This window comes from Chenopodium album, chromosome 21, assembly GCF_948465745.1.
Source record: "Chenopodium album chromosome 21, dcCheAlbu1.1, whole genome shotgun sequence".
In the NCBI taxonomy this organism is placed as follows: Eukaryota; Viridiplantae; Streptophyta; class Magnoliopsida; order Caryophyllales; family Amaranthaceae; genus Chenopodium; species Chenopodium album.
Window position 1 is genome coordinate 37,168,646 of NC_137854.1, and position 27,909 is coordinate 37,196,554.

At 36.2% G+C, this 27,909-nt stretch overlaps 2 protein-coding genes, 1 long non-coding RNA gene and 2 other non-coding genes across 5 annotated transcripts; 4 read left to right on the plus strand and 1 right to left on the minus strand.

Moving 5' to 3' along the window:
- Positions 1–1,188: 1,188 nt before the first annotated feature.
- Positions 1,189–5,515, plus strand: LOC145602273 (protein SIEVE ELEMENT OCCLUSION C-like). Its single transcript, XM_081658455.1, has 7 exons — positions 1,189–1,453; positions 1,791–1,886; positions 2,082–2,542; positions 2,675–2,787; positions 3,003–3,130; positions 3,669–4,157; positions 4,246–5,515. The coding sequence occupies exons 1-7, from the start codon at positions 1,277–1,279 to the stop codon at positions 4,861–4,863; spliced, it is 2,082 nt and encodes a 693-aa protein (XP_081514581.1). The 5' UTR covers positions 1,189–1,276; the 3' UTR covers positions 4,864–5,515.
- A 1,130-nt stretch (positions 5,516–6,645) lies between these two features.
- LOC145601317 (protein SIEVE ELEMENT OCCLUSION B-like) lies at positions 6,646–10,538 on the plus strand. Its single transcript, XM_081657316.1, has 7 exons — positions 6,646–6,979; positions 7,084–7,188; positions 7,426–7,874; positions 8,253–8,362; positions 8,534–8,676; positions 8,842–9,333; positions 9,662–10,538. The coding sequence occupies exons 1-7, from the start codon at positions 6,776–6,778 to the stop codon at positions 10,277–10,279; spliced, it is 2,121 nt and encodes a 706-aa protein (XP_081513442.1). The 5' UTR covers positions 6,646–6,775; the 3' UTR covers positions 10,280–10,538.
- Positions 10,539–11,118: 580 nt separating this feature from the next.
- On the minus strand, positions 11,119–11,274 carry LOC145603322 (small nucleolar RNA snoR137). The gene has a single exon (XR_014104834.1). It is a non-coding gene; the product is annotated as a small nucleolar RNA snoR137 (small nucleolar RNA).
- A 3,058-nt stretch (positions 11,275–14,332) lies between these two features.
- Positions 14,333–14,404, plus strand: TRNAT-UGU (transfer RNA threonine (anticodon UGU)). The gene has a single exon. It is a non-coding gene; the product is annotated as a tRNA-Thr (tRNA).
- On the plus strand, positions 14,343–20,427 carry LOC145602804 (uncharacterized). Its single transcript, XR_014104621.1, has 2 exons — positions 14,343–15,062; positions 20,065–20,427. It is a non-coding gene; the product is annotated as an uncharacterized LOC145602804 (long non-coding RNA).
- Positions 20,428–27,909: the final 7,482 nt, after the last annotated feature.

A 27,909-nucleotide genomic window follows, 5' to 3' on the forward strand; every position in this document is an offset into this window, starting at 1 on the left:
AGTAATAAAAGTACATGGAAAAACAAAATTTTATATGGAAAAGCTAATTTTGCACAAATATTGTTGCAAATTGGTGGATTAATGCTAATGGGTCATTCTTTCTGGGACTAAAATTAGGTCAAATGGGTCGTTCTTTCAGGGACGGAGGGAGTACATGCATGGTGCACTAAAAAAAATGTACAAAAGGGTGTTTTAAAATCCGTAATTAACCTCTTGGATCAATCTATGTAATACTCCATCTTAATTTAAAAAAAATATCCGGGTTATAAACATTGATTTGAGTAGAATATTAAAGAACGAAAGGTGTAAAATAAAGGGGAGATCTCCTTTTGGTAATCTTGATAATTTGGATTTGTCCGGCCTAGGCATCAACTATTCTTTCTTCACTTAATAAGGCAAGAATTTTTATGGAGGACCATATCACTAACATTTAGGCACAATAAAAATAAAGAAAGTGATGTTTGTTCTTGAAGATTGATATGTTACCAATAAATTACTGATTCCTCAATACCTTTTGTTCTTTGGAATAGCAAAAAGGGTTATACAATGACAAGATAGTAACACAAAGAGTGCCTCTTTATTTTTTTTGTCTACAGAAACGTAAATTACACTGATATATCACATTCAGATTAGATGATAATTAATCTAATTTATTACTAGTTAGATTATTATGGAACATTGATCTACTTCATTCGTATAATTATTGGGTCAACTCGCCGTTTGGGCTTGGTCAGCTTTGGCCCTAGCCATAATTTGGTTATCCACTTCGGCTGCACTTCAAGGTTGGACAGGCCGGGTTCATTATAGTAAAGTCGGTTATAATTGTAAAAGTTAAAACCAATGTTGTTGTATGATCAAATATCAAAACCTAAACGCTTTTAGATTATAGTAACAAACGATGGGATTAATCCTTAACTTTACTTTATATGGTTAGTCACTAATTACTGTTAAGATTTGGAAGACCCAATTTTAGATACTAAAACAGAACTTGCACAAATACACTTTTTAAAGTGAAAAATAAATATAATAAAGCAAAAGTTTCCTAATGTAATACTGTGATCTTTCAGCAATGCCACTAGCTATATACCTTACCCCTTGTTGGATGAAATCTTACAATGAAAAACTCTACACTTTGTTTAATTATCTTTATCTTATTTTACTTATCACTATGTTCTCCCAAAACAGCAACCCAATTTTAATTAGAAGCAGCAGAGCATAGATACCATACCTACATGTCACTTAATAAACTCGGTACATAAGTCGTAGTCACTGGCTGATGGCCTTGAGCTACCTCTACGGCGAAAGTTTTCACATAGAGTCCTCATCCTATTCAGAGCAAGACGTCCTCATCAAGAAGATCCTTATCATGCATGATCCAGATGGACGCGAACTTGATTCAGAGATGTTGCTTCGAGTCATTGAAACAATCATGCATCGCGCTACTGCATCACAAGTAAATTTTAGCTCTCTTCTTTCTAGCAATTTCTTTCAGTGGTTAAGATAACTTACACCTGCTTATTTTAGGACTAAGGCTTTGTTGTTGTTGTTGTACTGCTTGCCAAATTAATTATTCATGTGTCCACTTAATTAGTTTACTTCTTTTGCTGCCACACATTTGTGCCTATGCTGTATCAAGAAACATTAAACATAGACATTAACAATACTAAGCATATATGACTGTTAGTTCCATCATCCAAATGACGCACAGAAAGGGCGAAAAGAGCTAAAAAAAAAAACTTATGATACATTGATACAAGTATAGCTGTAACTAAGCCTGGTGTCACGGGCAGGTGTTTGTTCAGCAGCAGGATCCCCTAGATCTGATTACCGCGGTAGAAGAATCACAAGATCTACTAGAAGATTCAATATATAAGATATCAAGCGAGGTTTTTCTCTTCAAACTCACATCTCCTCACCTTCTTTACTTCCTACGTCCCAAAATGAACTATGCACTTCCTATTTATGGGTGTTGCAAAAAGAACTCACATTTCACTTTTCCACTTCCTAGTGTGAAGTTCAATTTGGGGCGAAGGGAATCCTGTTATTTAGGTGATTAACGTGGTGAATATACAAAATGACAGATACTCTGCAAGTGCTATGGAGATGAAAATGTGCACGAAAGAACATTAAGTGTATTTGACTTACTTGGGAACTATAGATGGGATGCAAAACTGCTTCTAGCTCTTTCAGCTTTAGCAACAGTCTTTGGCGAATTCTGGATCATAATGCAGTCGCAGAACAAGAATCTGTTAGCTGCGTCGATTGCATTACTTAAGCATTTTCCAGACAGCAACATTTTTGAGCCAATCTTTAAAGCATTGACCTCATTAGTTAAAACAATAGTAGAAGTCATTAGGCGTGTTTCACAGTTTGAAGGTCTACCAATAACCCATGTAGAACTGCAGGGTGATACTGTTACAACAACAAAATCGTTAATGTATGTTGCTGCTTATTGGATCATCAGGAGCATTATTGTCAGCATTTCTATCGTCACAAATTTGAGAGCCATCGAAGATGATCAAGTGCACCCTCTTTCCTTTCAGTTATGCAGTTCATATTTATTTCTACCAGCGCTTATATTTCAAGTTTTGCAACAAGAATATACAGAAAAAAACATTCTATGCCAAACTTTTGGAAAATAAGACTGACTGTTAAGCCTGATTTTTGACTTCAGGGATCCATATTCAATATCAAGTGCTGTATGGGAGATCGCAAGCTTAAGAAGCAAGATTAACGGCATTGGCTCTCAGCTTAGAACACAGGTAGATGCCTGCCAACAACAGACAGGTATGTAAATTAGTAGTTACAAGTATGAAATAGTCTCTAGAATACATTCAGTAAGAAATTGACTGTCAATTAGAATATATGTAAATTAGTAATTACAAGTATAAAATAGTCAAATTGATAGTGTAATTTAAACTAATAGTGTGACAACTAGATCCAGACCGAGGTAGTACTCTTATCTTAATGACTATTGGTCCATTATCTGGCTCAAAATGCAGAGCAGAAGATGCACAGGAAGCTTATGAATGAATTACAGGAGCCGCACATTGATAACCAAGAGATCCTTCGGATGTTGTTTGGACTGAGGAATAACTTTCCACTAAAGCAATCATCTTTGCAAGCAAAGGTTTCCTATCTTTTAAATTACTATTCCCAAAATTTCAGCAAAAGAAAAATATATTCTTCTTGTACCTTAGACTTGCTGGTGATCTATATTCTATGTAGTCTAAGTAACCAAGAATATATGTAATATGACCACATAAGATTAAACTTAATAATGAAACTTATCATGCATACTAATCCAAGCTGAGACCAAGAGTATTCAGAAGATACAGGTACACAAACATCATAGAGAGTATTGATTTATTATGAACGAAAAGAATTGAAAGATTACAAATCATAATTTTAAGTTAATTACAAGAAAAGGTTCAGAGAGCTACTTCAAAATTTTCATGATAACCTGAGGATAACTTAATTAACTTTCAACTAAAGACTAACTGTTATATTTCGTATTTAGCTTCTTTGTGGGCTAAAGCAGCAGTGAAAATCCAAGAGTTAAGAGAATAAATGTCCTCCATTCTTGTACTTACTGCTACTTGATCGGAGCAATATAATATCAACTATTTTCCAAGGGATTTCAATAGGGTTTTACCTTCTTGTGACAGGTTGGAATCACCTCACTGAAGAACAAGGTGGTTGTTCTGCTGTTTTCAAAGCCAGAACTCCTGCCCGTACATGAATTGTTTTTACTGGTTCAGCAGACATACGATCATCCTCTACATGATAAGCAAGATAGAAGCTATGATATCCTGTGGATCCCCATATCAACTTCCGAAAATTGGAGCAACAATGAAGTCACCATCTTCAATATTTTATCAAACTCCTTGCCATGGTACTCAATTCGACAACCTTGGTTACTCAGCTCAACTACAATCTACTATGCAAAAAAGGAATGGAAATTCGATGAAAAGCCTATTATGGTTGCCTTGGACCCTACAGGTATGATAACTAATATCGATGCTGCTGACATGGTATGGATTTGGGGTGCCGAAGCATACCCCTTTTCAGCTTCAATAGAACAGGAACTGTGGAGAACAGAAAAATGGAACCTGAGACTCTTACTCGACAGTATTGACCCTTTGTTCACCATGTGGGTATGATCTTTGCTCTGAAATTTTGAACGCTGTTCTGATATGATTGCTGTTAACTTGAACACTGACTGTGATCTAATAATAATGTCAGGTAGAAAAAGGAAGAACAATTTGCATTTACGGAAGCAGTAAGCTTGAGTGGGTAAGACAGTTTAGTGCAGAGATTAAAGATATTCAAAGCTTAGGTGCACAACTTGAGGTGATTTATGTTGGTAAGACAAATCAAAGTGTTCTAATAAGCAACATAGTCTCTTCCATAGAGAAAGAGAAGCTAAGTCACTCTCTTACTGTGTCCAAGATATCTTTGTTTTGGAAGCGCCTTGAAAGTATCAGACGATCAAAACTCAGGCTCCAACAGACCAGTACTGACACTGAAAATATTCTAGGAGAGGTAGAAGCATTGCTAGATACCTGTAAAGATGATCACGATGAAGAGTGGATGATATTTGGTAGGGGTTCTTCAGCAGATATTGTAAAGCTTCATGGTAACGAATGGACTCAGTTCTTGAGTAAATTCTCAACCTGGAAAAAGTATCTGCCAGAAATTGGTTTGGTAGATGCAATTAGACTTTCTCAGGAACCACCCCCAACTGAGCCATGCTCCCACTCAAGAATGACTAGATACAATAAAGAGCTTATGGAAGAAACTGTCATTTGTGGTAAGTGCAAGCGTCCAATGGAGAAGCTTATTGCCTATGATGTGGTGTAGGTTTTCCAAATAAGGATGATCGACTTTCTAACTGCTGTGGAAGTAACAATATTTGAAACTCCGTATTTAGGAAGATGTAGCTAATAAAAACCCACTCCGTATTGTTTAAGGTTAATTCAGTTCAATGTCTTGTCAAACATTCATTGCTACTAAAACCATAGATAGCTAACTAAGAATCATCCCCACAGATTCGATGAAGCCCATGAAGGTAGAATAGCTCCAAGCTGTTTCAAAAGGCAGCAATAAAGCCAATGCAGAGTAAAATTTCTATTTGTGCTTAGGTAATAGCTTAAAATACCTAGCTATACATACCTGGTAATATAGTAGATAGTGCAGACAACACAGTCCAGGTTTTTCCTGCTGCTTCAGCAGTACAGCTGTACAGCTGATGCATTCTTCATCCGCCTTTCTTCTGATAAAATGGTGATCATGCCATCAGTAGTAATTGGTGCATGAAACTAAATAACAAGCATGCTGAATGATACACTCTTCTAATAGAACTATGGACATTACAGATCATGTGATAAGATCCATATTTTTAGACAATGATTTAGACCAGCAGTAATTGAAAAACATTATCTTTTATCGCATACATGGATCCTTAATTAGGACTCTCATCACTAAATAGTACTTGTATCAGTTGTATGTCAGTTCATCCTCGGATTAAAGTAACATTGAGCAAGGATTTTATAAATGCTAGCAAAGATATTGTTTGAATGATCCTAAGGCTACTTTTTAATCAGTAAAAAGCTACAGCATAATAGACATCAAAAGCGCAAGCAAGCATGAGGTTTCAGAAAGCAATAAGATCCTTGTAGCAGCTAAGGCAGGGTAGATGATCCTCAGGGAACGGATTTTTAGTCCACTCTGATCTCAAGAACACTTATTTTAAGTAATTTTCAGCATAACTAGAAACATTTTCGGTTTCCTTACAAAAACAGATGGACATGTTGGGTGAAATTACTGAAATATGCTAGGATGGGAGAATCTTCTCTGCAGTTCACCTAAGTACCCTAGCAAATTTTCGTCTAAAACGGAGATAATTCACCACCACATAAAAAAATGAGTTAGCCTCAATAATTAGGTTCCTCTGAATATTCAACACTAATATTGGGCAAAGCCAATGGTCATGGAACAGGATATGCATGTTGTATTGCAATTTGACAAAAGAAACAGTACAATATTAATATGCAAAGCGTACTTTTAAGTGTACATAATATATCACAATTAGAAGCATAATACAGCAGCTTTAGAGATTGATCCTCGACATAAGAAATTCTCTTTTCAGTTATCTTCTCAGCTTTTTCGTTCTATAACCTAAATTAAATATAGCATGCTCATAACAAAAGGTAACCCACTATTATTGTGTATTTATTATGATCAAAAGCATGTTTTCTGATTATGCGTCTCCTAAGAGGAAAGAGTTGCTGCTTTGGAGATTCTAGTGTCATATTACAAGAAATATGCTGAAAAACCTATATGAAGTCTTTTGTTCAGGCTAAATAGTACAATTAAATTATGTGAAAGTTGTGATCAGTTAGATTTTCAGAATAAAGAGTCCTAGATTTCTCACAGTATAACCATCAAATTACAAACAAAAAGGGGAAATGGGTGTTCAAGACGAATCTATCTCAGGCAACAATAGTACCAAAACCATTCGAGTTTCCTAGCATAAGAATCTTCAGACTATCTATATTTAAAGCAAGGACAACTTACAAAGCCAGTCAAGTTCTTATCATAAAATTCTTAACCTTGCCAGTTGATCAAAAGTTTTGACTCTGTAACAAGCAAGGTAGTAGGTTCATTTGACCTTTATTCCAAAAACTAACCATCAGATGAAACTATAAAAGGTATAGAAGGAGAAATATAAAATCAGCAGCTCATTTATTAACATCCCATTTAAGCCAAAACAATGGCAAGTTCTACTGTACCTGGCAGGAAACATCGATTCAGGGGTGATAGACATTTGTTCTCGGCTTCTGATGACACAACAATGTTGAACCAACTTCGAGCCACACATTCCCCTGATGGCCGTGATATTGATGTGAAACCTCTACTTCACATTATTGAGGACATTTTTTACCGTGCTGCACCCACCGTCCCTGGCTCTCCTCAGGTACAGAATTTCATGTTATGCAACTCCATATATTATATTATCTGTGATACACATAAAGTTGGCTGCTTTGATTATAGAATTGTCTGCAATTGAACATGCAACAGGAAGATCAAGCACACATGGATGCTCTAGATGACAAGGCATTTCAAGCTGGCTATGGAGAGCTGATAGAACTATTGGCATTCACTATAAACAAAATCTCTAACGAGGTTAGTTAAAATCTCAAAAGCTGTTTAGCTAGAAACAAGAAAATCTCATATATTATGCAGATAACGAAAAGAGCAGCATATAGCAATGTATTAAAACATAGAGGATCCATATTGGAATTTGCTAAATAATTCGATTAAGTGTATCAGAACCAGTGGGTCTGCTCTTATAAAAACAAACTAGAATAAGACATCAACCGATAAGGATAAACCTAATATGGAGTAATATTCTTATTGCAGATAATTTGCAAGTGTTCTGGAAGTGGAGATGCACATTCAACAACTCTATCAATATTCAACATGGTCTCAAACTACTCTTGGGATGCAAAAGTGGCCCTTGCTCTCGCAGCCTTTGCTACATATTATGGTGATTTCTGGTTAATTGCCCAACTCTACACTGTAAACTCATTGGCAAAATCTGTTGCAATCCTTAAGCAACTTCCCGAGATAATGGAACACCCAGATAGCCTCAAACCCAAGTTTGAAGCAATTGGCAATTTAATCAGAGCCATGGTAAACGTTACCAAATGTATCGTGGAATTCAAGGAGCTCCCACCACAGTACATAACTGCAGATACACCGGTATATGAAAGTGCTGATGCTTTGATCCCGACAGCTGCTTACTGGATCATCAGGAGTATACTGGCCTGTGCATCACAAATTGCTGGTCTAATAAGCATGAGTAACGAGTATGTGATCCTCCCCTTGCTTTCATGAGTCCAATCTGTAACAACTACTCGATCATGATTTGAACATTTCTTAAGCTTTTATTAGAAGGAACATGCTAATTTATGCTCTCTTTTAGGATGAAGTAATTGAGGAAACCTACCATAATATCTATTTTAGATATGATGCTTATAAGCCATCATTGAAAAATCTATGAAGAGAACTATACATGCAGATAAACTATTCAGGAAGTGCTAAACAAGTCAGCAGACATTCAAACTTATAACAACATTTTGTTACCTGAAATCATACTTCACAGTTTTTGTTTTATCCATTTTTGCGTTTCATCTTGAAACTTCACAAGCAGTCAATATGCTAAAATAATGCTTGGATAAAATCAGGTATATATCGTCAACAACAGAGGCTTGGGAGCTGTCAAGCTTAGCTCATAAGGTCAGCAGCATATATGAGCATCTACGAAAGCAGCTAGATCTCTGCTACCAACACATTGGTAAGCTAAAGCTACATACTATATCTAAGTAATCTAATAGATATTACCTTTCACCAATTGTTGAGTAATATGCATTGAAACAATCACAATGCACATAAGGTATACTATGTACATATTATGCATGATTGCATGTACTCTGCACGACTAATTAAATTTTCTTGTGCAATGTAGATGAAAAGAAACACATAGAAGCATACCAGTTGCTTATTCGCACATTTGAGACACCCCATCTTGACAATATGAAAATTCTCAGGCTTCTGATTTATTCCAAGGACGATCAACTGCCCCTTTGGGATGGTTCTGCACATAAAAGGGTTTGCTTACTGTTTACTCCTCTGCTCCTATCTGTTGTTGCTATAACTAAACTTTATTTTACACAAAAGATTGCGAAGTTTATGATTAAGGTTACGAATTGAGCAGTTTATAGCTGAAAAAAGACTAGCTTAGCATTGCATTGACCTCAACACATTCCCATACAGGTAAGCATAGATGTATTGAGGAGAAGAAATGTTCTACTACTAATTACAGACCTGGACTTATCTCATGAAGAACTTTCAATTCTTGATCAAATGTACCAAGAATCAAGGCAACACCCAGCAAGGGTGGAAAGTCAATATGAAGTAGTGTGGCTCCCGGTGGTCGACAGATCTTCCCCTTGGGATGATGAAAAACAAAAAAAGTTTGAAACTCTACGATCAATGATGCCTTGGTACACTCTGTATCACCCTTCATTGATTGACCCTGCAGTTCTTAGGTACATAAAGGAGGTGTGGCACTTCAGCAAGAAACCCATGCTTGTCGTCCTGGATCCACAAGGTCGAGTCACTAACCCCAATGCTCTATACATGATGTGGATTTGGGGGAGTCTGGCATTTCCTTTCACCAGAACAAGGGAAGAAGCTCTTTGGGCAGAAGAGAAATGGAGGCTCGATTTGTTGGCAGATGCCATTGAACCAATGATCTTCCAATGGGTATGACAGTCCAATGCTTCCTTTTCTTAAATTCATGGTTTATCATTGTTTATAATAATGCTTATATTATAGTTCTATACTGTACAAGCAAAACCTCAACTTACAGATATATGACATGATTGACCAGCATCTATTATGCATGTACAATTGCATTTTTTATCAAGCAGATAAAAATGTAATGTAAAAGTGTAACGAATAGTCAGTCATGCAAACAATAAAGATTGAAGGATAGCTGTTAGTTTAATGCAGGACACCAAAAGCAAAGCTAATGTTGTAAGAGCATGAAATCTTCTTTTTTAATCAGCTCATGAGTCCTACTTTGTAACAGATGCAAGAACAGAAATATATATGTTTGTACGGAGGAGAAGACGTGGAATGGATAAAGAAATTTACGGCCAAACTGCATGAAACTGCACAGGCTGCTCAAATTCCACTCGAGATGTTATATGTTGGTAAAAGCAACCTCAAGGAAAAAATCCGTAAGATTAATGATGAGATTACTGCACAGGGCTTTAGCCATGTACTGCCTGATGTAACTCTAGTGTGGTACTTCTGGGTGCGTCTAGAGAGCATGTGGCACTCCAAGGTGCAACAAGGAAAGACGGTGCAGGATGACCCCATTATGCAAGAGATAGTAACAATGATGAGCTTTGATGCAGGTGATCAGGGGTGGGCTTTGATCAGCAAGGGGGCAACAGAGATGACCAAAGCAAAGGGTGAGACCATCATGATGTGCTTGAATAATTTTGATGAGTGGAAAGAAGATGTCCCGGCAAAAGGCTTTGTGCAAGCAATAATCGATTATTTGCAAAAGAACCAAACACCACACCACTGCAACCGTCTCATTCTACCAGGCACAACAGGAAGCGTTCCAGATAAGGTTGTTTGTGCAGAATGTGGCCGTGCCATGGAGAAATTTACCATGTATCGCTGCTGCACTGACTAGGAGATCCCACATAGTCACATAGTAAGTCTTCCACAATAAGAATGCATATTACAAGAATAAAATGAACCTAACCATATTTCCATTGTAACTTGTCATAGTCTGATGTTGTAAACCTAGTAAAACAGTTTGTAACATAGTCATACTTGAACGTTTGATGTAGTAATACAGCTGATATAGTCTGATGTAACATAGAAAGTTGCAAGAAAATAAGAATGTATTAATGTCTCAACTAATTCCGAGTTTTCGATGTAGTTGTTTGTTTTACCAACTTTAATCTTCTTCATACATTCAAATGTTGAGCTACACTGCTAATCCACAGAAATCTTTGATACAGACTCAGGAAAAACCCACCCTTCTCAAGTCTGAATCTCTCATACTGTCATTCAACTTATCAAATTGCAGTGATATTTCATTCCAATTTATTCAGTAGTCCAATATTTAGGTCCAATATCAAAGTCTGAATCACTGCATCGTTGAAACTTGATCAGAATCAACATTTCCATCATTCATTCCCCAATCATTTAATTAAATACACATTAAATCTTTATGATATCAATTCCTCCAATATTCAAATTATCCATCTCAAGTGAATTACTTACAAAATAAATTATTATTGTTTTTCACATTCGGAGTGATGCACATTTTGTAAAGTTCAATTCAACTTCAATAGCATCAAATCCAACATTTCAAAACAAAGTTCAAAACTTTCAAGAATATTAATAATATATTCAACAAAACTTACTTACAGCTTCAATAAAAATAATAAAATAAAATAAAGAAAATTGCATCAAAAAACTTGAACTTCAATGTATTCAAAAAATTAAAATTGAAAGTATTGAAAATGTACCAGTAGACAGGTAACGCGATGAAAGTAAAGAGATTAATAGATTAATCCATTCATCGAGCTGTTTAAGACTGGCAATTTTAATCAATTTATGCTTCGGAAACTAGAACACTTCTCATTTACAGGGAGAGAGTTCACCATATGAAGCAACAATGAATTCAATATTAGTTAGAAATTTAAATGTCGCAAATTCGAACTTCAAAATTGCAAACTACGAATCAAGAATTTAATCGCAGTTGCTAAAGATTTGAAATAAATCAAATCGAAGTTGAAATTGCAGGATTGTTTATATATGCTCCCCTTGACACGTTCATCGGAATCGAAAAAAGCCGATTAACGCAACGCCTCGTGAAGCAAATTTGCAGAAAATTGATTGATGAATAATAAAATAAAATGCAGGAACATGTTGATAGTAATTGAAAAAAAGATGAGAAACAAAAAAACGAGGGAGGTCGAAGACGATAAATTAGGGTTTCGTCAAAGATGATTTGGGTAAAGAAAGATTGGTTTGGGGTTTTATAAGAGAGGTTGGGAATAAGGGTTAGAAGACGATAGGAAAATATGGGCCTTCTCTGATGATCACGGCCCAATCTTGAAAGTTAATGAATTTTTTTCCTATTTTTTAAGGTAAGGAGACGAAATAATAATACAATACTTTAAGAAAACAGATGTTAGGGGCCGTTTGGTTTATACAGGGTAAAGATAATGGAATGACCAAGGGAAAGAAAAAGAATGGAATGAACAAAGGAAAAGGAAAACAATGGAATGACAATACATTAAATTTTCTATGTTGTTTGTTTTGACAACAAAAGGAAACACTGTCACCAATCCAACCACCACATAAGTACCTAATTGCTTTACTTCCCACCTTTTTTCAGCCACCCCACCACTCGTCTCACCCTCCCCTACCACTCGCCACCCTTCGCCGCACCTCTCTTGCCCCTCGAAACCTTAGTGGCTAAGGTTTTGAGGGTGGTGGGAATGCCAAGCAACGTTTTTACGAAGAGAAAGAAATTGTTTCTAGGGTTTTGCGGGTTTGGGGGAGGTTTTTCCGGGTAGAGAAGAATTTTGCGGTCGCGGCGTGCGGCAGGGAGGTGCGGCAAAGGGAGGGGGATTGCCGATGGTGCAGTGGCTAGGTTTTCCGATGGTTTCTGTATGAAGTAGGATGGTGGTATGGTGTTGTTGGGTGGATAGGGAATGAGAATAGAAATACCTAGGGGTGGGGAATCAACTTGGAAGGAATTGGGGGAATGGTGAGAGTAAAGATAAGGGGGAAAAAAAGCCTAACAAACAGCAACAAAGGGAATGAGAGCAGTTGATTCTCATTTCCTTTAATGAATACCCCCAGCTAAACGGCCCCTTAGTGAGTTACGAGTACCTTCATGTTTTATTTATTTATTTTTTTTTTTTAAAAAAGTACCAATTTATGTTTTAGTTTTTTTAAAAAAAAGTACCTTCATGTTTATCAAAGGGTACTTTGTATTTAGGTAAAGAGAAAAACCAATAACTTAAGTTGATTGTTGTTATTTTATCAGTTCTTACCTTATTATTCCTCTCTTTCCCTTGTTTTCTGTCTCCTTTTTCAACCTTCAATTTCAATAGTGTAAAGTATGCCTGTGCAACATTAAACAAGTCATAACTAATGAGAGAAGGACAGTTCACTTACACTTTAGGGTTAACCTAGCTCTTTTATTTCCCCCTTTTGTTTTAGGTTTTCGTTTAATATTTTGACAAAATGCAATAGTGAGGTTAGTGAAGTCGAACTAGCTTGAAAATAAAGGTAGGTGGGAGGAAGAAAAAACTGAACAAGAGGAAGAAGAAGAAGAAGAATGTGGAAAGAAGAAGATGAACATAAAGAAGGTGGAGTGAATAAAAATTGATGAATAGGTTTTAACAACGACACGACGTCAATCCCAAAACTTACCCCTTAGCTTGTCATAATGGCCCACAAACAATAACACTATACTTTGCATGTTTTAAAATCATCAAGCACAAATTTCAATGCAACTTAATTACAGAAAATGTCATTTCATAAATGAAATTTGTTTGAATTTGTAATAAATCAGGTCTTGCTCCTATACTTCGCGTAAAGGATAAGGAGATCCCCATCCTAAATATATAATACTCCCTCCGTCCCCTTTTGATAGTTTCTTATGGACAAATTTTAGTCCCAAGATGTTCACCCCATTTGCTTTTTCCAACAACCATTAATATTAATTTTTTACCAAATTTTCCTCCAATTTGCAACATGTGCAAATTTAAATTTTCCATGTAAATTTTGTTTTCCCATGTACTTTTATTATTTTTCTCTCTCTACTTTTTTGCATACCCAATGTCAATTTACCTTTTCAATGTAATTTTACTATTCTTATTTATGTTTATTAATTCCCGTGAAAAATGCCCATAAGGGACTATCAAAAGGGGACGGAGGTATTATTAATTTGAATTTGATTTCATGATTTCAAGTTATGAGGTTATAGTCTTAAACCCTTATTACTTAATCAAGCATTGTTAAGTAGTGGATGAAATGGTTTAATTAGTAGTGCATGACAAAAATGGTGTAGACCATGTAGTTAATGAGTCAAATTATACATGCTTAAGATTGAAATGACACGTATATGCATACAAAATGGTGTAGGCCATGTATTTAATATGATTGGAAACGTATATGCATGCTTAGTGTTGGAATGATATATATTTCCAAACTGTACTCTTGTATCGAAATTCGTCGACATCATTATCTTTTAGGTTTAATTGGTAAGATTCTTATACCCTACTAATTTTGGGGTACAAATCTTGCTATTTAAAAGTGTTTGGAAGACAAAAGTGGATATCTCTATTATTGCTTCCCCTCCCCCACTTCAATTCCAACACCTAATAACTTGCAAATTTTGGACAAATAAACCGTGAAGGTTGTAGACCATAGTCTAAGCTTTTCTCACCATTTAAACAAAATTAGTATGGTTTAATGACTATAACCGGTTGGTGTTGAAAATGTATATGTCTATATGACATGGGATTTATTAAATGACAGAATTTCCTTATGAAAATTATTATCAAACACTTAAAAGTGTATTAATTAATTAATAAATAAGTTAATCAGGTTATATTTGATCATAACTCAACATTCAAGAGCAATCAAAGTTTGATGAACTAGACATTGAAATTTCTTAAGTCTATGACATTTTATCGAAAAAGATTAACAGGAAGCCCTTATAGCTCAGTGGTAGAGCGCCAGTCTTGTAAACTGGAGGTCCGTAGTTCGATCCTGCGTGAGGGCATATTTTCTAAATCCTCTTCTTTTTATTTTTGCACCCTCTCTCTTTCCCAAATTCACTTCCCCTCCCAAATCAATAAACCCTTGCTACAAAACTTTGCCCTAATTCCCTCTCTTCTAAATCTGTTCTCCCAAAAATTAAAACAAATCAAAGAACCCAATTCAAAGGTTATACTTCAGCATGCTCAAATTCCCAGAATTTTTCATCCTAAATCCCTAAAAAACTCAATCTTTTTAAGCATTTTCTACATTATTTCTCTCTTACCCAGAATACATGGCTCGGCTGTTGCGAGAACTAATTCGCAGACCATCTTCCACCAGAATCATTGCAACATTAACCCATCAAAACCCCACAAATCTCTCTCCTCCATTGTTGTTTAACCAATCATTTCTTCTTGGTCAAACCAAGTTTGACCATGGAGATGGGTTAAACCCTAGCAATCAGGGTTTAATGGAAGTTACCCATTTCAGCAAATCGCAGATTTACCCGAGTTTTTCACTTGGGTATTTTTTGGACCCGATTTCGCCACCTGGGTTGGGGTCTGAGGACCCGGGAATGATGTGGGCTGATAGTGTGAAGAAGAAGAGGAAGAAGAAGATGAACAAGCATAAGTACAAGAAGCTCAGGAAACGTCTTCGTCGAAAGACTAAGACTTGATCAGGTTATCCCTCCTCCGTTGTTGTTTGAACAATTATTTAAGTTACTTTGTTTTTGGTTGTTTGTTCTTGTGATTGTACAACTTCGTGCTATGGCATTGTATGTATAAACTGTTCTGAAAGTTGGATGCAGCTATTTGCAAGCATTTTTATGTGTTTTTATTGTATTTTGGAACTTTATGAGATTTTGATGTAGTATGGTATAACATAGGTGGTAGGAGTGGTGTTAGCTTGAAGGGTGGAACGTTGCTGTAGTTTTGTTGTTAGTTGTTTGTTTAATTGTTTGAAATGAATACGAGGTTGATGCTACATTGCGAGAATGATTATAGTTTGGGTGTAGCAACATTTTTAGCTGCTTGATCGCTGGTGCTTTATTTTGTAAGATGTAACTTTTGTCACTGCCGGTACATTTTCAGTCAAGGGATAGTATTCGGGATCTTTTTTTCTTGTCTAGCAACAGAGCAATTTAAAGCTGCGTACCCGTGAATAGAATTGATGTCCCAATATTTGCACACCAATATGGCAATATGTGCCTGCTTATGCTCCTTTTGTACACTGCTACTCTACCCTTTATCATGATATTGTTATTGTTTGGCATACAAATTTTGATGATCATTAGGGCAATAGCAATAAGAGGTTTGTGGAGAGGTTTGTGGGAACAATTTAGAGGTTTGTTGACAAACCTCTTGTTGTTGGGTAGAGGTTTGTTTTGGAGGGGTTTGTAAACACAAACCGGTTTGATTTGCTTACTTGGCAAAAATGTGAAGCTTTTATCTATTTTTTTTTCAAGGAAAAAAAGTTGTAGGGCCCACTATATGAACCTTTGAACAAGTTTGTTTATTGTTGATGAAAGGTTTGTTAAGTGTGAGGTTTGTATGATGATGATGTGGCAAGTAAACAAACCTCTTAGTGTCATATGGACTAAGATGCAGTCTGACATTATCATCTGGGCCTTCCTGAATATAGTTGTATGACTAAGAGCTATTGCTTTAAACCTCTAAGTTAGGTACTGCATTGGATATGTTGCCAAGCAGGACTTATTTCAATTATCCATCTTTAAAACTTTAACTTAGTAGTTCAATAGTCAACACACCTAAGTGGAACAAAAGAAAGTCTTGGAACTTTGACGGCATCAAAGTGGATTTTGAAGCAGACATGATTATGGGGTTAGGCTGGATTTTCCTATCTGTTTTTAAAGTTGTAACCTCCTTTGATTATCCTATTGGCTATCTACCTATTTAATGAGGTATTAAGAGTATTTTGTGACGCTGCTAGGATGTATATTTTTGTCACTGCATTGTATGTTTTAGGGTACATTTTTTGTGGAGGGACTTGACTAGAAGGAGTTAAGAAGGATATGAAGTATATGGATTTGCATGAACATGAGGCATTTGATCGTAAGAGATAAAGGAGGAAGATTTGTGTGGATGAGTATATAGAATAATCATTTTTGGTTCATGTAGCCGATGCCACTTATGGGATTAAGGCTTTGATTGATTGATAGTATGCAGGATTTTTTCTTGTGTCCTATAAGGCTGTAATAGAGAATTCTATAACCATGCTATTTGTGAGAAAATTCAATTGCACATTGATTCTTGCCTTTCAGTGCTCTACTTGGTTATCATGTGTTGGTATACGAAGTATCAATTTTGATTTTATTGGATGCTGCTACCCTACCTAAACCTTTATCATGATATTTTTTGTATTCTGTCTCATCTGATACAGATTTTGGTGGTCATAGAATTTATGTAGATTAAGTTTTTCCAACATTATCATATGGGCCTTCCCGAACTTAGTTTTATAAGAGATATCACTCTTATCTTCTAAGTTAGTTAGAACAGTAAACCTGCTGTTGGAAAAAAAAAATATTTCCCTATTGTTCACCTTTTAAACTGAGTTATTAGCCCAATAGTCAACACACCTAAGAGGAACAAAAGACAGTCTTGAAACTTTGATGGCATCAAAGTGGAGTGAAGCAAACAGAATTATAATATTTCAGGTTAGACTTTCCTACCTGCTTTCAAAGTTGTAACTTCAGTCGATTTTGCAATTGTGGAGATAATTTGACTATTTCAGTGGCCAAGTAAAGTAAAGTTTTCCACTTAAATTAGTGTCTATTTGAGGACAAAAATAGCTGAGATTATTGATTAGGTGGATAATTTGCCTATCTATTTGCCATACAACTATACAAGGAGGTATTAGGTGTATGTTATGTGATTGGAAGAAGTCCAAAGTCCATGTAAAAAGGCTGCCACTTGTACATGGAGCCTCAACTTGGAATTCTGTATATGCTGTTGCAGTGTTGCCCTAATGAAGCTGTTGTTCTTCATGATCGGATGCTATACAGTTTCAAATTCCTTTATTCATAAATGTGGCTGTTGTGATTCCCAAACACGTGTCTACTAAGTACTCGATACATCTTATTGTAATGAATATAATCAAGTGTGAATGTCTTTCTTTTCCCCTTGGAATTTCTTTCATAATTATCATTTTTTTTGACTCCTTGAATTTCTCTTACATTGATTCATTCTTCTATGAATGTCAATTCTTATGTGTGAACCTTTTTGCACAAGACTTAGATTGGAGGGAGAGTTACACTTTTAGCTGCTCTTTGTTTCAAAATTAACCTTGATTGATCTATTTTGCCTTCCAAGAAGAACTAGTGTGAGTAGTATCTGCAAATCCCTGCTGAATTTTCACTAACCAAATACCTTTGGTAAAAACTCTTTTATGAGAATTTCATTTTAATAAGTCTTTGGTTATCAACAAAGGCATTTATTTATACCAACCCGTTTCCATTGCCAAAGTATTGTTAATGATGTAAGTCAATTGCTAGTAGCAATTTTATGCAGCAGCTAAGAGGCGAAATTAATTGCTCTACTCTCTAATGATGTCCAAAAACCTCTGCAATTCTATGAGGATTGTGTATCTAGTATTCTAGTATAACCTGTACACAAGTGGCATCACTTGCAACTCATTTTTCTTTTTCATGTCCTTAATGTCACTTAAAAGTCGTCTCCATGCATTGTCTATCTATGGCATAGGGCTCTTCTGATGTCAGAAATTTTCAAGAGTCCTCAAGACCAATAACTCAATGCTTCCCAAATGGGTGATAAGCGATTAACTTTTGATGATCATGGTAGGTGTGATGGGAATAGAGGATTCACTAACAATTCCTAGGTTTTGTACAATTCAATGACGCTATATTTTTCTTGGAGGTTTTCTCATGTACTGTGATGAAGGAAATTTGATAAATCTTGTGTGTGTTTGATTGACAAGAATTATACTTCTGAAGTTCTGAGTCCCTGAGCAGTCAGGGTTGCCGTCAGTCTGTAGGGCATGATAGTGGTGATTCCTTTTAATTTTTCTTTTATTAGCTAGCTATTGAACACGTGGGAACGGTGTAGTGCTCAGTATGCACTGTTATGGGATTAGAATATTTGATAGTGTGAACTGCTGTGATCAATTTGTCCTCATAATGAGCAATCAGTCCATCTGGGTTCCAATTTTCTAGAAGCAGTCTTTCTATAAGTTTTGACTGTCAGGATTCAAGTTGGAAGTTGGGTTGCTACTGTAAAAGCAACATTCTGATGTTAATTAGACTAATTGAACAAATACAACCTGCTTTGTTTTACGATGATACCTTTAAAGCTTTCCTCTCTGCAGTGTTACTGTTAACCATCCTCAATTCTGATGCTAAATATACAACTTCAGACATATTCAATCTTTTACATAGTAACATTAACTTCTCTACCCCTACTAATTGAGCTCTCTACTTTTTTCTATAAGATTACCTCAATAGTTTGATTTTGACTCTTTTCTTGTAAACAACCTCGTGGACTGTCAATGCAAACTTTGGTATCTTATCCATTACTTGCTCAGTGAAAGCTGGAGCATTCTAAGTTCTTTTGGCTAGATTTTCTTGGAAATGCTTTGAAAGTTCTGACTTCACCTGTATATTAGTAAAATTTTAGTTTATGATTTCCTCCCTACTAGACTTATGGGATTAAGGCTTTGATTGATTTCCTCCCTACTCAATCTTAATAGCAATGTAAGCTAATTTAGTAGCAAAAGTAAATGCTAATTGCTGACTAATTGATTTAAATTATGTGGCCTATCCTGTACCAGACACTGCCAGATTTCCTAATTCTGTTCACAATGCTTTTGTGGGTATAATTGCCAACATTTTTAATTTCCAGTGACCCGGGGTTCCTCTTTAGAGCCTTGATATTCTAACTACTTTTTCTTGTGTTGGGTCTCTTATGAAATTACTTAAGTTTTTTATTTTTTTTTTATTATTATTTTTTTTTATTTTTTATTTTTTAATTATTTTTTTAAATTTTTTTTATTTTTTTATTATTTATTTATTTTAATAATTCATCACTTAAAATTTGCAATGGAATTGTATGTCTACTCAACTACTACATCCTATTGCTGTCAGGCTCCTTCCATTTATATGTTTGAAATCGTTTCCTGTTACAGGCTTTTCAGACTATGTTTTTCAAGCTTATCTTGCGATTGCACCCAGTAACTCGAGCATATAATTATATAAGAAGATAGTTTTGTACTTTACATTGTAACTTTTAGTTGAGGAAGGAACTTCTGCTGGATATTCCTATTCTGAAGTATATCTAATATTCTAATGAAGAATTTTAGATCCTTTATTTTATTGTTGTGATTTTGTCCTTAGTACATCAATTGATGAAACTTTTGATTATTAATTGATAATTTAAAGGATATTCCTAGTGAATTTTGTACTTATGGGCCAATTTTTTGCATTTCTGAACTTGTTCAATTGGTAACTTTTCTTGCAAGGTCTTTATACACTGTTATATCCATGTCGTGCATTTCTTGCCATGAAATAACAAATCTTGAAACTATTGTCGATTTCTGATTATCTCAATGATAGGAAAATTTTGGAATGTTCTTTGTTATTTCTATGAGGTCTGCAGAAAGACTACTATATGTCTGCATGAGCTCATTGTAATTTTCTATGTTTCTCTCCAGGTTTCTATGTATATTAATGTTGAACTGCAACCTACATATGGTGTTTCCAGTAGGGTTACTTTGCTGAGCTTCACTTCATTTTTGGTGGTATTTTGGAATTCTTGGCTGCAGCATGCCAGACACATGCATTCTCGGCCGAGCTTCTCTTATGTTTCTGCACCTCCTTGTGGACATGGATTCACACTTAACATTTCAAGCCTGTAACCCATTGTTGGCTTGAAAATTATAGTGTTTATTCTGTTTTCTTATAATTTCAGGTGAAGACTTAATAGGAAATAAACTAGGGTATACACATCTCATCTTCAAATTTTTGGTGAAACATGCTGATTTTTGAGGAATTTCAATTTCTGAGTTGTTTTTCAAGATGTTCTTCTCATGCCCCCTTTTGGTTTTCGAAAATTATTTGATCAAACGTCTATTGTGCTTATTTTTGGACAGATTTTTCACTTCAACCTTTTGTGGGACAAAGTGAACTCAAAAGTTGTAGTCTTTAAATTGTGAAAGGAGATGTTGAGCCAACTAGGCCAATCTGTAGAAATTTATATTGCTAGAATTTCATATGACCTGAGGGTGGAGGGCACTAGGGCAGCACCCTCAACCGTGTTACGTGAAGTAGCTGGGGTTGCTGTAGGCTAAGGAGTGTATGTTAAGAAATAGACCACATGACCGTAGTGTCAATCATGTAAGGAAAGCTACATTTTTGTCGGATTGTAAATTATGCTGGACGGTGGCATATGTGCAGACACCTCGTCGCTTCACTGACTAGAACAAGACTATCTAGTTGAATGCTTCACAACGCGTCGTTAAATCATTTTACTAAGGGCTTGTTTGGCATCATTTTTGGTTTTCAGTTTCCTGTTTTTTTGAAAACTAAAAACCAAAAACAGGAAACAAGAAAAAGGTGTTTTCACTTTTTTGTTGTCAGTTTTCAAAATTATCATGATTTTAATAAGTCTAAATATTTTTTGATCCATTATGTAACATATGTAATATACTTTTAAAAAACAAAAAACCAAAAAACAGAAAACCACAACGATGCCAAACGGACCCTAAGGTAGCTAATATCCACACGGAAATGTAACACTTCGTATAAAGTTTTTTTGTCGATTAAGAAGAATACTACATTGAAAAGCTTGAGTAGTCGATCGAATACTTATCCTGTATTGATTTACAGCTGCTGTTTACTTTTTTCTTGATGGCTCAAACCTCGGTCCCCGCTCGTACTTTTCATGATGAATTTGATGGTAGAACTTCTATTTTTTCGTACATCTGTGATGCCAAATATTGGACCTTCATGACATTTCATTTTCGGAACGATTATGCTAGATAATCTTAATCTTCCCAGATAATATGAACATGATACATTTTATAAACAACATAATCAGATACATTCTCTATTTGTTTTAGATTGAAACTCAAGTCCCCAACACATTTCTGTTACAAGCTTAACGCCTTAACCCAACATGGTTTTGTCCCTTAATCTACTCACAAGTTTACTCCCGCTGTTCCCTATTGAGCTTCTTGCTTAAAATCTTTTTGTGCAACGGAAAAAGTTTAAGTATAGTGAACAAAAAGAAACTGAAAGAGTATATCGTTTGATCTTAAAATTAAGAGATGTGCATTGACTCAACCACTATGCGTCTATGCTAAAATTAAATGTGAGGTTAATTAGTGTGTGGAGTTGTGGACCAGTGAAATACATTATAGCCTTTATAGGTTTTTGATCGATTAGTTATGCATCGCAATCTATCAATACTTTATACTTGGAAATATTGGTTTGATATTAAGCATTTCACAAACAATATCATACTATCATGCTAGAAAAACTCCAATTCAAATATTCAACCTCATGGTTTGAAATTAAATGATGGGTTAGGTTTCTATCACTCTTATTCAACTCATCTTATAAGCAATGTAGAGTAATAGAGTGTAAGACTAAGAACTTGTTCTCTATAACTTATTTCATAAACTTACTAACTATAAATTCTTGTTAGAATTAGAATATATTATACCATACTAGAGATATCTCGTTCAAATTTAACATGAATTTTTAATTTTTGTTGAACACCTTATTTCAAGTGGAAACAAAGAGTTCTAAAAGATAATTGAAGTAATTAAAGAGAGTACAAGATGAAGCATCTTCTTTAACAATTGTTATTATCCTTTTAATACCATCTCCATTTCACAATACATGCAATATTTTAACTTAAATCCCGTTTTATGTAACAATTTTTATGTTGTCCTTTACCTAGTTGCACACGAGTTATAAATCTTACGAAGTATTATATAAGGTTTACATGTCAGAAGTGATATTGGGCAAACTCGGTAAGACAATAAAAAAAGAAGGGGCAATCCTAGCGGGATGGATCAAGTAGTACGAGTATCATACTTTTCTAATATTCGCTAATCTTTCTATATGTTGTTCATAAGATTGAAATTAGAATTAAACTTTGACAGCCTTTAATAATTTATGAATATAAAAATAAAAATAACATTATTTTTACGTGAGTCCCTATGATAGATTGTTTGTTTAAATGTGTATTTTCATAATATTTGACAACACAATTTTTATTTGTATATAAAATTAATGACATTAGTGGAATAGTGGTCAACAATAACCGTGTAAATTGCAAACAAAACGATCTTTAAGAACGAAACAAAAATAACTATTTGTAAGCAAACAAATAAATTTTTATAAGAGCACAGAACAAACAATAAATCATGATTATATACTTTGAATGTAGTGTAACACATAGAAGATCGTGTATCATTTGCTTCCAATAACTAGATAAAATAGACACGGCAAGTCGGCAATACATGATATAAGCCACTAATTCGTAGAGCTTGGAAGTTGGAATTATATATGAAGAGTATAAACTTAGTACTTGGTATTGTTTTACAGCTGCTTTTCACCATTTTTTTATGCAGTTTTTGTGATGGGATCCCAGTTTTAGGCCCCAGCTGCCTCCTCCTATTGACTTTACTGGATAATTCTAAACGTATAGAGCTAAATTGGGTTGTTTCTTTCTCAGGATGTAATAAGATAAATCTACGTTGTATATTTATGGCTTTATGCCCCATATAATGGTAATTACATACCAACCAGCTAGGTGGTAATTGGTGCATGTTTGATTCATGCCAACGACAATTATTGGCTTGGGGTGATTCTCAAAACATGAGATTAAATATTAAAATATAAAATGAATACCTTAAAAAGTTACATGATTTAACTGGCGTTATTATTGAATAAAAAAATAAACACATTATCGAATGAGTTGTTTAATGCAGGTAATTAATAAGCGATTACTCTCGTTTGGAAGTCCAAACTCTCCTTCTCATCGATGGATGTGATACACTTCAATTTAATAAAACCGCTTTGTTTTAATCTGTGTGGTTTTAATCTCTATATACATTGCCACATCAGAGACCAGGATAAATTTAATTTTGGACTGACCTATTGTAATTGCATGCATGTTTTGCATGGTTTAATAAAATCGCCCATTGTCGTACGTACATTAAAAGATATGATAAGTTTTGAGTTCAATTCCCAAAAATTATGGACCTTAGCTTCTTTCATCTACTGATGATGATTTGGGGTCGTTGGTTTGGAATCTTTGGGTCGCTATCTGCAGATTTTAGTTAAATTCTTGTTAGCTTGAGAATTACGAGTAATAATTTATAACCCATAGTTTTGGCTTTGACTACTGACTCCAAGCTACGATATGGAGTACTCCACTACTCCATACTCTTATTTTTTTTAATTGAAAGTACTCCATACTGAATAAGTGTATGTTAGTTTACTTCTTCATTTTGAAATTCCGAAAAATACTACAGTAGTCACATACACCTTTTTTTTTTTGTTCCAACCGATTCACCTTTGGGCTAATTAGGATTTGATGATCAGTTCTGGGTGGTTAGTTTCCAATCCCCTACCAATTGTTTTTTGCGGGGGATCGAACACGAATCTTTCCTACCATGTGTAATCTCAATCATCACTACACCAACAATTAATTGGTACATATGCTAATTTGTGATGTCTAGTTTAATTATCATAATTCTTAATATATGGATTGTATATTTTGGCCAAATCTTCAAATTCATCAACGCACAAAAGAGACATGCATGTATTATATACAGTATAAATGGTACTTGTACATTCTATCAGTAAAATTATGGTCAATTTTTAGAGATTAAGATAATGTGACTATGTTTTTTAACACATAAGCTTCTTTTACATTTTGTTTTTTATGTATAAAATCATGATTACATACATATAAAGTAAAAAATAAAAAAATAATGTAGCTACTAGCTAGCCCTTGGAGGTATCAATAATGTACATGGTAAAATTAAAATATACGAAGTACTTCATACTAATAAACAAGGTTTGGTAAAGTCGATTGGATATAATTCACCTTGTAACCTTTAGACTGTGATTGAATCCTTCCAGATATATCAAATACTTCATATAAAGCTATATGTGAGACATGCATGATTACAAGCAAGTAATTGTCTCAGGTTTGTTTGGTAATCAAGAACAACATTGCATTGGAGTGACTTCAACATTTTGAATCAAAAGTGTATGGGATGATATGTAGGCAAGGCTGATATCCTGAAGAAACACGTGATCAAACCTAGAATAATTGCAAAAAATACGCTGATATGTATCAGAAAGTAAACATATATATCAGCCTGTCGGAATTCGGCACGTGGCAACAGAAACTTGACACTTGGCTCAAGAAGCTTTGCATGGTTGAGAGCCACCTGTCAAGGGAAGTCATTATAAATAGTAGGTAAGACCTCATTAATGAGGGCATTAATTACTCTCTCTCTCTCTACTTTCTCTCTCATACTTATCTTCCTTTCTTCTTAAACACGTTCTGACTTTATCATCGGAGTGGTTATCCCCGGATCACCCCGGGGTTAGCTAACTTCTTCTCATTGTGTAGGTTCTCAGCTTGCCGATAGGAGTATCAGGATCTCAGGCCCGAGTTCTTGGGAGATCAGATCCAGACAGAAACAATTTGGCGCTAGAAGGAGGGGGTGTTTGATCACTTCTATCGCCTAAGAACCTCACACAAAAAAAAAATAGCAACAATCATGGCCAGAAATAGTGAAACACCAGCGGCAAGAAAAGTAGTAAACCAGTTGATAGAACAACCTCAGGTAGAGATAGAGGATGAAACTCATACCTTGGAGGATAACCAGTTTCATATACCGTTAACACCCTCTGGAGGTGGAGGGGAGGCAGAGGATCCTATGGCAGCATTCACACCAGATGAATTGGAGACAGCAGCAAGGGTGATGAGTGCAATGAGTAAGAAAAGGAAGGAGGCTGAGACAGCACAGGCTGAAAGGGGGGCCGCTCAGGCCGATAGGGGAACACCACACAACAATCAGGGAGAGCAACATAATCAGTTGGTAACCTCACCCAGGAGACCCCGACATGAGTCGCCGATAGGAACGCATACTATGTCACGGCGGGTTGAACAATCCTCAAGTCATACCGTTAGTACAAGGACCCAACAGCAGAGAAGTTCACAGGTAGACGGGCAGGCAGTGCGAACTGTGGTTCAGTTAAGGGCATCTCCGTTTGCACAGCATATTCTAGACCAGCCGATGGAAAAGGTAAAAATGCCGACTTGTAGGTATGATGGAAGGGGAGACCCGGCTAGGTTTATAACGTCCTATGAGGGACACATGATGTTGTATACCAATCCAGATGCAGTTTGGTGTAAGGTCTTTCCGACTATTTTAATTGGGGCTGCGGCCGATTGGTTTAATAACCTTGGAGTTGGAACGGTGGATAGTTTCGAAAGACTGACCGAGATGTTTGTGGGTCAGTATGTCAGCAATAGTGTGCGGCAGAGAACTTCTGGAGAACTGATGGCCATAGAACAGAGGCCAGATGAATCTTTGAGGGATTTCATTAGGCGATTTAATAATGAGGCAAACACAATCCCAAAGCTGCAACAAGAAATAGCTGTGATGGCTTTGATGAATGACTTGGTTGATTCTGATTTCAAGCGTTATCTTACAAGGAAAAATTTGCCGACATTGGCAGCAACGTTTAACAAAGCTCATGATTGCATAAAAAGTGAAGAGTTGATGAAAACAAGTGGTAGAAATGCAGTTGTCGGAAGAGGGCAAAGTCATCACGAAGGAACATCATCTGGAAGTAGAAGGCCGAGAGCCTCTGCCCCAGGAAGGGGGGGGGGGAAACCGGCAGGATCCAAGGGCGTCAAGGCCACCAATGAGATACAGTTCTTATACTCCTTTGAATACACCGAGAGCAGCAATTTATTCGGTGAATCGGAATAGAGAAGGGTGGTCAAGGCCGATTCAAATGAAGGCAGGGCCAAGGGATGTGAAGAAATATTGCATGTTTCATAGAGATGTGGGGCATTATACAGAGGAATGTACACAGCTGAAGGATAACATTGAGGAGCTGATTAGGAAGGGGCATTTAACACAATACCAGCTGAATACAGGCAGGAATCAACAATCGGCTCAGCCAATTGAGAGGCAACAGATAGAGGCAAGACCGGAAAGGGTGCAAGGAGGAGTAGTCCGGCAAGGAGATGTAGGGATGCCGCCGTTATCTACTGGAAGGGGAGTAGATGTGATAACAGGAGGGCCAATACATGGAGGACCAGTTAGTGGAGCGAAGAAACATTTGGCTGAACACCGTCATCTAGTTTGTGCCTTGGATGTGGACAATCGTCCTTGGCCAGCTGCAATACCTGAAATAGTGTTCACAAAAGAGGATGCAAGGGGTGTAGTGTTCCCTCATGATGATCCATTAATTTTAATAACTAAAATAAATGGAGCTGACATCAAAAGAGTGCTTTTTGATGGAGGTAGTTCAGCAAATGTGTTGTTTGTGCAAGCTTTCAATGAAATGAATATAGGGAGACAATATCTAAAGCCGGTATCATACCCTGTCATTGGGTTTAATGGGTCTACAGTAAGGCCAGAAGGAAGCGTAGTGCTACCAGTTAGGCTGGGTGATGGGCCACAGGCAAGGGATGTGATGGCAGAGTTTCTGGTGGTAGATGTTAAATCAGCCTACAATGCATTTATCGGCAGACCGATAATACATGATATGCAAGCCGTTGTGTCAACTTATCATCTGGCAATAGCTTATGTGTCAAACATGGGAGCTGTAGAAAAGGTGTATGGAGGCCAAGTGATGTCGAAGTCTTGCTATGTGACTGCTTTGAAGAATCCAGTTGGCAGTGGTCAGGTGCCGTGCAATCCGGTAAGAGAGGGTGAGCCAACAGTTCAAGACTTAACGATGAAAAATTTTGATACGAGGCCGGAAGAGACCCCAAGGCCGTTACCAGGAGGAGAGACTATTCAGGTTGAGCTACAACCAGGTGATTCGAGTAGGACAGTAAGGGTTGGGGCCGATATGGACGTAGATACGAGATGTCATCTGATAAGCTTGTTGCGTGAGAATGCAGATGTCTTCGCATTTTCAGCAAGTGAAATGCCGGGAATACATCCGGAAGTGATGGAGCATAAGTTGAATGTGGATAGTAAGTTCAGGCCGATAAGGCAGAAGAAGTGCAACTTTTCAACAGAAAAGATAGAGGCAATTCAGGCCGAGGTGAACAAACTCTTAGCGGCAGGGTTCATTGAGCCTTGCACGTATCCGGAATGGATGGCGAATGTGGTGATGGTGAGAAAGCCGACAGGGAAGTGGCGAATGTGTGTAGATTTTACAGATTTGAATAAGGCCTGCCCCAAGGATTGCTACCCATTACCCCGGATAGATTGGCTAGTTGACTCAACTTCTGGCCATGCTATGCTTAGCTTCTTGGATGCATTCTCGGGTTATCATCA

Excerpts from the sequence above, each read along its gene's own strand:
- LOC145602273 (XM_081658455.1), top strand. The coding sequence starts at position 1,277 with ATGGCCTTGAGCTACCTCTACGGCGAAAGTTTTCACATAGAGTCCTCA. Across the intron at positions 1,887-2,081 it reads TATATAAGATATCAAGCGAG|ATACTCTGCAAGTGCTATGG; the intron begins GTTTTTCTCTTC and ends ACAAAATGACAG. Across the intron at positions 4,158-4,245 it reads ACCCTTTGTTCACCATGTGG|GTAGAAAAAGGAAGAACAAT; the intron begins GTATGATCTTTG and ends TAATAATGTCAG.
- LOC145601317 (XM_081657316.1), top strand. The coding sequence starts at position 6,776 with ATGGCAAGTTCTACTGTACCTGGCAGGAAACATCGATTCAGGGGTGAT. Across the intron at positions 8,363-8,533 it reads TCTCTGCTACCAACACATTG|ATGAAAAGAAACACATAGAA; the intron begins GTAAGCTAAAGC and ends TGTGCAATGTAG. Across the intron at positions 8,677-8,841 it reads ATGGTTCTGCACATAAAAGG|GTAAGCATAGATGTATTGAG; the intron begins GTTTGCTTACTG and ends ATTCCCATACAG.